This window comes from Penaeus japonicus, unplaced genomic scaffold (genome assembly GCF_977035675.1).
Source record: "Penaeus japonicus unplaced genomic scaffold, GWHDUDI00000001_assembly GWHDUDI00000040, whole genome shotgun sequence".
In the NCBI taxonomy this organism is placed as follows: Eukaryota; Metazoa; Arthropoda; class Malacostraca; order Decapoda; family Penaeidae; genus Penaeus; species Penaeus japonicus.
This window is the reverse complement of record NW_028234442.1, coordinates 5,776,558-5,789,057: the sequence shown is the minus strand read 5'-3', so window position 1 is coordinate 5,789,057 and position 12,500 is coordinate 5,776,558. Positions and strand designations below refer to the sequence as shown.

Below are 12,500 nucleotides of genomic sequence, written 5' to 3'. Positions count from 1 at the left end.
TAAATGGAGACGTAGCGAAGGAGGAGGAAACAGTGAGTGAAGTGGAACAGAACGGGGACAGTAAAGAGAATGATCATGTGATGGAGGAGGAAGAGGAGGAGGCGGAGAAAAGGAAGAAGAAACAGAAAGAAGGAGACAGAGAAAAGGAAAAGGAGGCTAAGGAAGACGAAAAGATGGAGGTGGACAAAATAGAGGAGGAGAAGGAGGAGAAGGATAAGGAGGTGGAAAAGGAGGAGAAGAAAGAGGAAGGACAGACCAAAGAGGCTGAGGGAAAGAAAGAGGTGGAAGGGAGTGAAGGGAAGAAAGGGGCACAGAAAGATGACGATAAAGAGGGTGGGGAAGGGCAGAACAAGGAGAAGAGTGAGAAGGAGGGCCAGGAGAAAGAGGAGGAGGAGGAGGCCATGGAGGTGGAGGGGGACAGTGAGGTGAGCAAAGACAAAGCCGAGGAAAAATCGGCGGACAAGGATAAGAAGGAGAAGAAGGAAGGAGAGCAGGAGGAGGAGAAGAAGGAGAAGGAGAAGGAGAAGGAAAAGGAAAAGGGAGAGGGAAAGAGTGACGCGAGTGCAGACAAGAAGAAAGAGTCCAGCAAAAGTGACAGCGGGGGCGGTGGGGGTGGTGGGGGTGGCAGCAGTAGCAACAAGGAGAACGCCAAAGACAAGAAGGAAGCCAAGAAGGACAAGAGCTCCAAGGACGTGGAGGAGGTGAAGGAGGAGCCCTCGGCAACCCGGCAACTGCGGGTGCGCAAGACCCCCAAGAAGTACACGGAGGACGATGACGACATCAAGATCACGGAGGAGGTGATCAAGGACGACAGCAGCGACATCGAGATGATCGAGGAGAGCGATCCCCTCGCCATCAGCGATGCTGACGTCAAGAAAGCCCAACAGAAGGACAAGAAGGAGGTAAGGAAAATAGCACCGTTGTTGTCGTTGTTAATGTCTTCTTTTTCTTTCTTCTTTTTTTTTTTCTTTTTTTCTTATTGGGTTGGGAAGGGAGCTAAGAATAGAGAAGGGGGAGGTGTAGAGGGGGGGAGGGGACCAAATCAGGAAGAGGAGTTGATTAGTCATGCAACCATAAGGTTCATCAACCGAGGGGTTTATCTCTGGAGAGTAAACAAAGTTACTCAAATCCTCTTCATTAAGTTGTTTAAGGTCATATGAGTTGATTGGTGGAGTGGGGGAGTTGAGAGAGTGACTGATTGACTGACTAAATGAATGAATGAGAGAGGGAGGGAATGAAGGAGGGAGGGAATCAGAGAGGAAGGGAATAGAAGTAGAGTGACTCAGCTGGTCAAAAAGAGTAAGTGACTGAGTCAGATTGAAGATCGAGTTAATTGGATGAATCTTTTCAGTGTTCATAAATGTGTGCATGCCTAGCTGTCTGTCTGTCTGTCTGTCTCTGTTCACGCGCGAGTCTTACGAGTGCGCAAACATTCTACTTGTATCCCGAAAGACCCCACAATAGGACATCAAGGGTTCATAACCCATAACTTGATCACGGAGGCATTTGCTGTTTATCCTCCCCTCAGCCTTGACGCTCTGGGGAGGCCTCGTAACTTTGTAACTTTTAAATTGTGAATTTAATCATCGGCAGGTAAACTTTCTCTTCATTTCTGGGGATGGTTTGTGGGGATGGCTTCTTCTTGTTGTTTCGTTGATGTTATTGTTATTGTTATTGCCGTTGTTGTTATTGTGAATATATTCTTATTTGTTTTTGTTGGTGATATAGTTTTTCATTTCATTATTATTTTTATTATTATTATTGTCCATATTATATTTATTTTTATTGATTTATTGTTATTATTTGGTATTATTAATCCTGTTCTTGAGGATTAGTAATCATCATCATCATCATCATCATCATCATCATCATCATCATCATCATCATCATCATCATCATCATTGTTATTACTTTTATACTTTTATATCAATACTATTGTTTTTCCTCATGATATTACTTTGATTATCATTGCCTTTTCTTAATATTCTAAATGTTTTTGGTATTGTTATGGTTATTGTCAAGTTGTATAAATTTGTTTTTATATTTATGTATAATATAAAACTTCAGCATAGTTGTCATATTACCATTACTGTTGTAAATGTTATTATCTTTCTTACATTTTAACTGTTGGTTATATCTGATGTGGCTGTTGCAATTGTTATCATTAATCCTGTTGTCTTTGTTGTTTCTATTGCTATTTGCAATCTTTGAGCTTTTATCATCATGACCACCACCACCACCATTGTTGTTGGGTGTAACTAGTTGCAACCTATTAGTGATATCAACATTATCATTATTATTGTCAGTCCCTCTTTTTTATAAATATTTGTCTAATAATGATCACATTGGTGCTCTTAACCTGTTGATGCTGAAAGTGCATATATACTTATTTTTGTTGTTGCTACCACCACCACCACCATAACCACCACCACCATCATCATCATCATCATCATCATCATCATCAAAACAACAACCACTGTCATTATGATCTCATGCCTTTGCCCACGATTAATTCAGAATCTCTATAGAAATAGGGTTGACTGAAAACAGGTCATATAACATAAAGACATATTTTGATGGGTGATGTTATTATTGTGATGATTATTATTATGATGATTATTATTATTGTTATTATAATCATTGTTAGTAGTGGTCATAGCATTTGGGTAGTAGAATGGTAATAGGCAGCATAGCTCATTACTATAATGTTTTAGTGTTGGACCTATTTGCACCAATTTCACATAGTTATTATTTTAATTGTTATTATTATTATTGTTACAGTCAGAATCATCAATGATTAGCATACTTGCACACATTGTTCAGAATTTGTAATTGCATCCAGTCAATTAACTTTATTTGCAGTTGAGGTCTTGTTTTGACTTGATTAAAGATATAAAGATTGAAATGGATTTGACTCTTGTTAACAATGATGAGATTAGAAATAGAATAAGCTATATAATGTTGATTACTCTAAGAAAAATTAAATGGATGGATTTGCCCGTTTATTTTACAGTAGCATGTAATGTTTATTGTACAGTTCTTGCCGCTTGCTTTGAGCAGCGTCTTACCTCGGTCGGTTTCGTGTTTGTTTGTTTGTGTTTTTTATTGTTTCTAGTGTTATTTTTTTTTAATGATTTTAATGATTTTGAATTTGTGATTTGCTGTTTCTCATTATTCACATTATTGTTCCTATTACTTTATTATTTTTACTGTTGCTAAGTAAATGTCATTTTCATTCTTTTTTTTTTTTTTACAATTATAGTAAAAGATTACTCTCATTACTACCATTATTGTTATTAGTATAGTTACTGCTACTGGAACATAATAGTAATTCATTATTCATTATTCGTTATTCATTATAATTATTGTGAGTCATAGCTAAGGAGGGAGAGGGGGAGGAGGAGGGAGAGGAGGAAGGAAAGGGAGAGGGAGAGGGAGAGGAGGAGGGGAGGAGAGTAGGGTGATGTCACCATTTGTAATAGTGCTATGGATGAAAGAGGGATGATAATTTTGTGAGTAATGCCTTAATGGAGATGGAATAATGTCTTTAGAGTAATGGATCAGAGGGTGTTCATTCAGGGTTCCATTGTGAATGTGGGGTATTAATTCACATGGGATTGTCTTTTCACAACAGCTGTTTTATTTTCTGTGGTTGTTATTTAGTACTTCTTTTCCCCTCTTCAAAATCTCTTTTGTTCAGTTTTAGTAAGCTTTTAATTGTTTGTTATCAATGTGGTGAAAATTAATAGGTAGGTTTTATTATCAAGTAGGTTTTTGTGGATGATACTAGTTACTACAGTTACATTTGGAAGCACAAAGAGTTGATATAGGCCTACTTATTATTTTTTTTTTTATATAGATTATAAAAATAAGGAACACCTTTAACAATTTTTGCTAAAGGTAAGAACTAATCTATAGTCATGCAATTGTTATACATGTCTCTCAAAGAATGCTCTCACAACTTGGAGATACAGATTTTTTAATCATAGAAGATTATAGGTTACTGACTGACGCCCCTTCTGAATACCATCAGATAACCCTGGTTAAACTTCAGCCTACAGGTTCTGCCTCTTTGCCTTTTTCATTTATTATGGATTGAATGTATGTTGGAAAGTCTGAGGCTTTTGCTGTGGGCTTTGAAATGCATATTGTTATGAATTGGTTTCTCAGTCCACAATAAAAGAAAATGTTGATGATGTTTGTGGTTTTATATGAATCAAGGGAGAAATCTCTATTGAGAAGATATTATCTGAATGTTTATTACAGTTGCTAGTAATATATTGGAGTTTTATAAGTGAGAAGGGCATTCAAAGAAATATAAGTCTTATTTATGACTAAATGTTGCTATTGCATGGAGAAAGTCATTGAGTTGTTTTTGATTGTGATCAGCTGGCCAATCAGCTGATGGAAGGTTTCCATGAATCCTTTTTGTACTTGGACTAATTTTTAGAGCTTACAGAACTGATTTATTAAGATTAACTATTAATTAATTGTGTGTGAGCATTAGATTGTTAATTTCTTAAGAAAAATATGAATTACAAATATATTTTAAGAAGGAAAAGGGAAAAGGAAAGTAATCTGATAAAACTGCCAGTAAAGAAATATGCAAACTCTTTATAAGAATAAACTGGCATATACCTATCAAAATCTTTTTGATAAAGATAACCAATGGGTCACATGGAAATAAACATATTTTTCATCTGAAAGTTAATCTTATTGTATTTAGCAAATGATTAAAAAAATAGTGATCAAGAACAAATGCCATTTATAAATTAGTGAAGTGTGCCGTTTTGTTATTATTATTATTATTATTATTTTAATATATGATTATCCTTGGTTGCACACAATGTTAAGTGAAAAGAGGATCCTTTTTTTTCTAGGGCTAGATATTTGTTATCAAGTTTGTGTTGATAATTATTCTGGTTTATGGAAACTATTTCGTGGGTCCAATTTTTTCCTGCCATCTTATCAACGTGGGCGAGTGTTTGGCATTCTTTACGTACACTGTTACTGCAATTATCATCATCCTTATCTTTATCATTACTGGTATTATCATTATCGTAGTTTTTACAGTTGTTTTTTTTATGGTTGGTTTCATTATCAATACTGTTATTACTGTTTTTGAGAAGGTAATATACAATGGGAGTAATGACACCAGTGTCATTGACTTATTAGTAGTAAGTACTAAGTTTTAAAGTGTGGAAAAACAAGGAGGAAATGCACAGACGAACTCCTCTTGGTGGGAACTCAAGTATATGTTAATACATGTTGTGTGGGAATGTTGATAGGAACATGTTTAACTCTTGTAGTAACAAGTTTACCTTTCCAACTTAACTTTTTTTTGTAAGTGCTGAGTATGCTGTTAGGCAAAGTCTGTGATAGGGTAGAAAGGAGTCTCATATAATATAAAGGAAGCGTGGAAAGTATTAGAGGATGAAAGCAAAAGTCTAGGTCTTTAAAGTAGGTTACGTGATATTTTCTTGTCCTCTTCAACCTCCCGGAGATGGGTTCGCCAGATCCTTTGCACACACAAGTTTTGGACACGTCAAAAATGGAACTCGTGGAAATATTTATCTCTCGGCTATGTCAAGGTCTTCATGTCTTGAAATAGGTCTTATGTGCCTTGATTGTTTCCATACCTTGAAAGCTAATGTCTTGCCTCATTGTTGTTGCAACTTGCAAATGCAGCCGCATCATATTGCATCAAATCTCCCATCTGACATATCTGACAAGTTTCAAGTCTCTAGAAATTATGTAAGGAGAGATTTTATTGCTATCGTATTTCTTTCAGAGGTAGATTTATTTATTTAGATTTATTTATTTATTTATTTATTTATTTATTTATTTATCTATCTATCTCTTTATTTATCTATTTAGAGTCCAGGAAAGTCAAGTAAATGTCTCATCCTAAGTTGAATTTTCAATGCATCACAAATTTATTAGTGTGTTTTGATCAAGGAAATGAGCTGCATACCTTTTTGTGTGAGAGGGCAGATGGTAAATAAGAAAGACTCAAAATACTTGTTAGTGTATTTATAAGATGTGTAAAGTCGGCAGTTATTTTATTATTTTGACACCTGTTCACCTGTTCACATGATAGACAAAGGTAAATGTGTTTGTATGTTATTTTGGAAAGAAAATTTCTTCCTTATACTTGTTTTTTTGATATTTTTTTTTATTTGTATCTGTCTTTATTGATTTAAGTTTTGTTTTATTTATGTGATACTTTTATTTATTTACTTTTTTTTTTAATCTATTTACACTTGCTTTTGTTCATGTGTTGATGAATTCATTTCAATAAGCTTGCTTGAATATTGCTTTCACCTTTGAAAGAATGAGGAAAAAGCTTCACCCATTGTGTATAGTGAGAGGAATGTGAAAGGATGGATTTAGAGTCATTCCAAATTTAGACATTGCTATATTTACTTTGTGGATTTTTTCCTTATTAATTGGTCTCCTCCCTATTTATCAATACTGTTGGAAGTAGTATGTGAGCATAGACTTCTTTTTTTTTTTTTTTTTGTTCTATATTTATCTATTGAAAGATTGCTGTTACACGAGAATAGAAGGAAAAAATCTCCATTCGCAGGGGTTCCCTCGGTGTCCGATACTGAGATTGATGTGCAGCTTTAGACTCTTGGATATAGGTGGGAGGGGGGGGGATTTTGGGTGGTTGTTGCTCCTATTCCTGATCTTATTGATGTTTTCTCTTGTTCTGTGTAATAATAGATGTGAATTATCAATGATGGTTATTATTTTCTGATATTGTGAATATGTTTATATTTTTATGATATGATTATATTGGTTATATTATGTTTTGGTCAAGTGTGAAAAAAGAAGAGGTTCTCATAACCAGACTGATGCTAGTTTTGATATTTTGTCAATTTTTTCAGCACTGACTCTAAGCCAGTGAGCGTGTGCACAATACCGATGTGACTGTTTATTATTTAGACTCTTAATTATTGCCAAAGAAGAGATTCTACTTACTTTCATCACATTAAAGGAACCTCATCATTTTTATACTTGATCGTAGGTTGACAGAATGACCGGCTTTATAATTCCCTTATTAACACAGACATATGTTTCAAACACAGACACTCCACGGACGTGACAATAAAGCCTCGCCTCCCTCCCTGCAGGTCAAGAAGGACCCCAACGTAATCATCATTGACACCAACACCCTGCTGAAGAACCAGGGCAACCTGGCAGCTGCCGTGGCCCAGTCCACGAGCACCCCAGTGTCCACAGTGACACAGACCTCGTCCCCGCACACCCCTACCGTGTCTAATGTCAACATCCAGACGGCCATTCAGGCCATCACTGGGGGGGTGCCGGCACAGGGCTTGCAGTCTGCCTACATCACAGCCCTCCAGCAGGTCAGTGCACAGCCAGGCTGGGTCGGTTAGTCGGCCTGTCTGATACGATTGTGTGTGTGTGTGTGTGTGTGTGTGTGTGTGTGTGTGTGTGTGTGTGTGTGTGTGTGTGTGTGTGTGTGTGTGTGTGTGTGTGTGTGTGTGTGTGTGTGCGTGTGTGTATGGACGTACGAATGTATATATGTATGGACGTACGAATGTATATATGTATGGACGTATGTATGTATGTGTGTATGGACATATGTGCTTGGATGGTGAGACATATACACATTGAGATGCATATACATAGAGATGCACACACTTTTCAAGACGAACATGTATATTAAGACATGCAAGCTGACGCTAAGGCAGTTCAGTACAGTGTGGACAGCCCTGTGCACTCTTACCGGTACAGAAACGCAAAACACACACACATTCACACACTCACTCTCTAACACTCTCACACTCTCACTCACTCACTCCCACACTCTCACACTCACACTCACTCATACACTTGCACGCACATGCACACGCGCGTGTGCGCACGCACACACGCACACACACACACACACACACACACACACACACACACACACACACACACACACACACACACACACACACACACACACACACACACACACACACACACACACACACACACACAAACAAACAAACATACACAAACAAACAAACACAAACAAACACACACACATAAACACACAAACAAACACACTCACACAAACACACACACAAACACACAAACAAACACATTTTTTTTTAGAAGTAAGAATTATTATTCTATAAGACTGAAGTAGTTACAATAGAGATCTTGAGAATATGTATATTGTTTTCCCTAGGAATGGTAATATTCAATGGTTATCAGTGAAATCATGTTTCAGAAACATGTTAATTGAGGATTATTTACATGAATGTAAATTTCTCTCCTGTATACCATCTATTTTTAGCCTATAGTTAGGTATAGTTTGTAGTTCCCCCATCCCCCCCTCCCTCCCTCCCCTTCCCCACCATCTATAACTGTCCTTCACTGCTTGAGAAAAAAATAAATGCTCCGAACGCCTCCGTGCCTCCGTGCCTCAGTGCTTGGTGGTTGGCTGGCTGTTGGAGTCCAGCTCGGCAGTGAACGAACGAGCCCTTTCCATGCCTCCACTCTTCCACACTCTCCCTCCCTCCCTCCCTCCCCACAACTCTCCCCCCCACCCCTGCCTCCTCCCCTCCCCCCTATCTTTATGACACGCGAGCCGATGCGATGACTGCCAGAACATGCGACCCTAACCGTGTACTACCCCTGCCCCGCCTCTTGCAGGTGCTGTTGGCTCAGGGCGGGCAGGTCCCTATGAACTCGCAGCATCTGGCTCAGCTCCAGCAATATTACAACAGTTTAGGTCATTTGCAGGACGACGCTTACGTGATTGAGGCGCCTTCATTTATTGTGCCCTACGTCATGGAGGGGAAACCCAAGGTAAGACAGAGCGGCTCCCGGGTGGCGGTACTTGCATGGGCTCGGTATTCCTGTTTGGTTTGTTTTCGTTTTTTTAGTTTTTTCCTCTCCCCCTCTATTTTTGGTTCTGTTTGTTCTTTTCCTTGGATTTCTAGAATATTTGTTTTCATATTTTCATTCATTTTCTCTCTCTCTCTCTCAATCTCTTTCTCTCTTTATTTTGTTTGGATTCACTTTTCTGGTTGATTTTGGACCCTTGTGTTTTGTTTTTGGCCTGTTGGTAATGAAAACCAGTATGACATTTAAAGAGAAATAAGTATATATATACATATATTTATAACTACATATGAGTATGTTCATATTCTGTTATCTGGCAAGAAGAATGACTTGGGGTCTGAATACACTGCTAAGGCCAGTCTGTCCAAATCAGTGCATGAGAACAAAGCACAGGCATGCCTTGATCGATGAACCATTCGTATTACCGGAGTTGATTTTGGTCTTCAGAGAACGTAGTCTTTTAGTTCCTCTCTCTCTCTTAGTTTTACAATTATTGTCTTATCATGAGAAGAGCTAACTGCAGTTGATCTTTCTCTCTTTCTTGTAGTTTGGACATAATGTGGTATAATGGATTGTATGGTCTTGTGTTTTTGTTTTTTTCTCTCTTTTTTTCTTCTTTCCTCCTCCCACTTATATTCTAATAACGGCCCTGGATACCCTGTTTTGTGTGTGTGTGCATTTGTGTGCGTGTGTGTAGCACTGGAGAAACGACCAGCTACCGCGTCATCACAAATTTCTTCCCGGGTTGTACTTCACGAATGCATGTTTACGGTTTTCCAAGCATCAACGGCAACTCGCTCGATAGCCGTTGTTTTCTTTGCTCGGTCTTTTAGTACTCGCTCTCATCTGACACGCTAAACCATCCACGTACCGCCACCAACGCAGACGTCGGTGTTGGTGTCGGAAAATGGACCCTTGTCTCTCGTAGCTTCTTGTTGATGCCGGGAGTTTAGTGTGTCTCGGCAGTAGTGGAATCGGGGAAAGGCCTTTCTGTTTTCTATTTTTTTAGCCAGAAATTAAAAGTTCTTCCTTAGTTCTCTCTTCCTTTCCTCTGTCCATAGTCGAGAGAGGAAGATCCAACACGAAGACTTCTCAGTCACTTGTTGAACATGATGAATTGGAAATTACTCTCCCAACCTTTTCTTTTCTTTTCTTTTGATTAATTTTAGTGTCATGTGTATAGTTGACATGTACAGTAAATAGACAAGTTGATCTTCTTGTATTCAATTGGTTTTCTCTCCTTACTGATAATTTAGACTTAGTAAATAGACTTGAAGTACTTGTATACTACTGTTAGGATTCATGGTTACTAAGCAGTAAACATATGCAAAGTATTCCATAACTGTTCTCTATTTCATTTTAACTATCTATTGGCCTTAACATGAGCGATAAACATACATGCTATATTCCTAAAAAGAATTACTTGAAAGAGAATTATGAGGGGTTTGATTAAGCTAATCAGTGGAAGGGTTCACGAATATCCTTAATGTTTGCGTAATAGGAAATAGGGTCTTCAGTTTTGATCCACCATTTCAAAAATCGAAGTAGAAAAGCGTGTAGGCTTCTCTTTGGCTATAATTTAGGTATTGCTGTACATTGAATGTACATTAACTTTTGCAATTGGAAAGGCCTAGCATAATAGAGAACTGTAATGAAATGAATTAGAAGGGAATATCAGATTTTTCTTGGCTAGACAAAGTTGTTTACATTCAAACCCAATTTTCTGGTTTCCTTTACATTGAAGAGAGATTCTATAAAGTTACAGAATTGTATTCCTATTTGTTAGTATAGAGCCATCAGGAAAGAGGGATTTATATGGAAAGAGATGTACACGGAAGTCTCGAAGGATTCACTGCAGCAGGAGTAGGATTGAGCGAAGTTGTTCTTCTTTAGACAGGCTTCTTTGAATCAGTTCATTAAGGGATGCTTGTCCAAGCTTCATTTTTTTGGAGAATTTGGGATTTGGTTGCGTGGTGAAAAGCCTTTTTTTGTGTCACTGTCACAGCCGTTGCTGAACGTTTTTATGGAATCGATGCCACCACTATCATTCTTAGCATCATTATTATCACAGATATTATCTTTTGCCTGAATTTTGTACTTAAACCATGTCTGAGACCCCTTTTAATCTTCTCTCTCCCTCTCTCTGTTCCTCTCTCTTGCTCTCACTTCCTCACTCCCTCACTCCCTCTTTCTCTCTCTTGTACCCAATTCAGGAGCCTATCCAAAAATTCCTCAAGAGGATTAACAAGGATTTGGAGGAGTTTGAGAAGAAGGAGAAGGAAGAGGAGGAGAAGAGAAAAGCAGAAGAGGAGAAGAAGAAACAGGAAGAGGAGCGGGCGGAGAAGGAGAAGCTGAAAGCGGAAGAGGATGCGAAGAAGAAGGAAGAAGGTGGAGAGGAGAAGAAAGAGGAGGAAGAGAAGACCGACGGAAGTGACAAGGAGGAAGAGAAGGAGAACAAAGAGAGCGACAAGGACAAGGAAGAGAAGATGGACGTGGATGAGAAAGATGCCAAGAAGGAGAATGGAGAAGTGAAGGAAAAGGAGAAGAAGGAGGAAAAGGAAAAGGAGAAGAAGAAGGAGGAGGAGGAGGAGAAGGAGAATGAGAAGGACGCAGACAAGGACACAGACGACAAGAAGCCAAAGAAGGAGGAGGAAGAGGTAAAGGCAAAAGACCAGACAAAAGAGGAGAAGGAGAAAGAAAAGGAGAAGAAGGAGGAGACAGCCAAGCCAGAGGTGAAGGAAGAGAAAGCCAAAGACGAGAAGGAGAACGCACGCAAGCACGACGAAAACAAGGAGAACAAAAGCAAGGAAGGAGGAGAGGAAAAGGAAAAGGAGAAGGAGAAGGAGAAGGAGAAGGAGAAGGAGAAGAAGGAAGAAGACCTGAGCTACTTGGGAAAGTGAGTTTTTCTTTTTTTCTTTATTGTTCTTTGCAATCAGTAACAGCTAATCAGTCAGTGTTCAAAATTGTTCTTCAGTTATTCCTTATAATCATGTTTATCTGTTTTAATAGTAATTGTTATCCTAGATGTAAGTATTATTTAATAGGCTCCTTATTCCCATGTTGAAGATGTCTTACAGTCCTTAGTATCATTTTAACGTCATGGCTATCCTGAGGGTCATTAGTGTAAAGTCAAGTGCATTGATTTTTCCCAGGTTAATAATTTTCCTGGATCCCTTTTGTAAAGTATGGAATTTTTTTAGATTATTTTATATTATCCAGTCAATTTTTTGTTAATGTCAGTACTTCGGAATCAATTGCCTTGCACAAGTTGATGGTATAACTAATGTTGCAGGGTTGTACTCAAGTCAAGTCAGTTTTCAACAATGTTTATTCTCAAGTTGATCATTTATCACAGGAATGTCTCAATCTTGCCTTTTTTCATGGTAAACTTTTTACAATAATTCTCGAGTGAACAACATTGCTAATCACACCCTTCCCCTCCCCCATCCCTTACCCCTCCTCTTCGGCAGATGGGAGCCCTACTACCGTAGCTCCCTCGGCAAGTTCTTCCTGGACCTCGGCCTCAACCAAGCGCAGGAATTCCTCCAGTCAGACCTCCTCAGAATGCAGAAGAAGAAGCTGGAAAAGATGAAGACTTCTCCGTCCAAGGAAGGCATTGTGAGTCTTTG

General features: G+C 38.5%; 1 protein-coding gene across 21 annotated transcripts in view; it reads left to right on the top strand.

Annotated features, from left to right (window-relative positions):
* Positions 1–12,500, top strand: part of MEP-1 (zinc finger protein MEP-1) — a 43,411-nt gene that overhangs the window by 10,373 nt on the left and 20,538 nt on the right. For 10 of the 21 annotated variants that reach the window (XM_086533935.1, XM_086533932.1, XM_043020260.2 and 7 more), the window contains exons 3-7: positions 1–902; positions 7,095–7,376; positions 8,680–8,835; positions 11,085–11,767; positions 12,342–12,489. The exon at positions 1–902 is cut by the window's left edge and continues 93 nt beyond it. In XM_086533935.1, the coding sequence (XP_086390061.1) occupies positions 1–902; positions 7,095–7,376; positions 8,680–8,835; positions 11,085–11,767; positions 12,342–12,489 (2,171 nt within the window). The remainder of the gene's footprint in view (positions 903–7,094; positions 7,377–8,679; positions 8,836–11,084; positions 11,768–12,341; positions 12,490–12,500) is intronic. The other 11 variants (XM_086533938.1, XM_086533934.1, XM_043020261.2 and 8 more) reach the window with 4 other exon arrangements.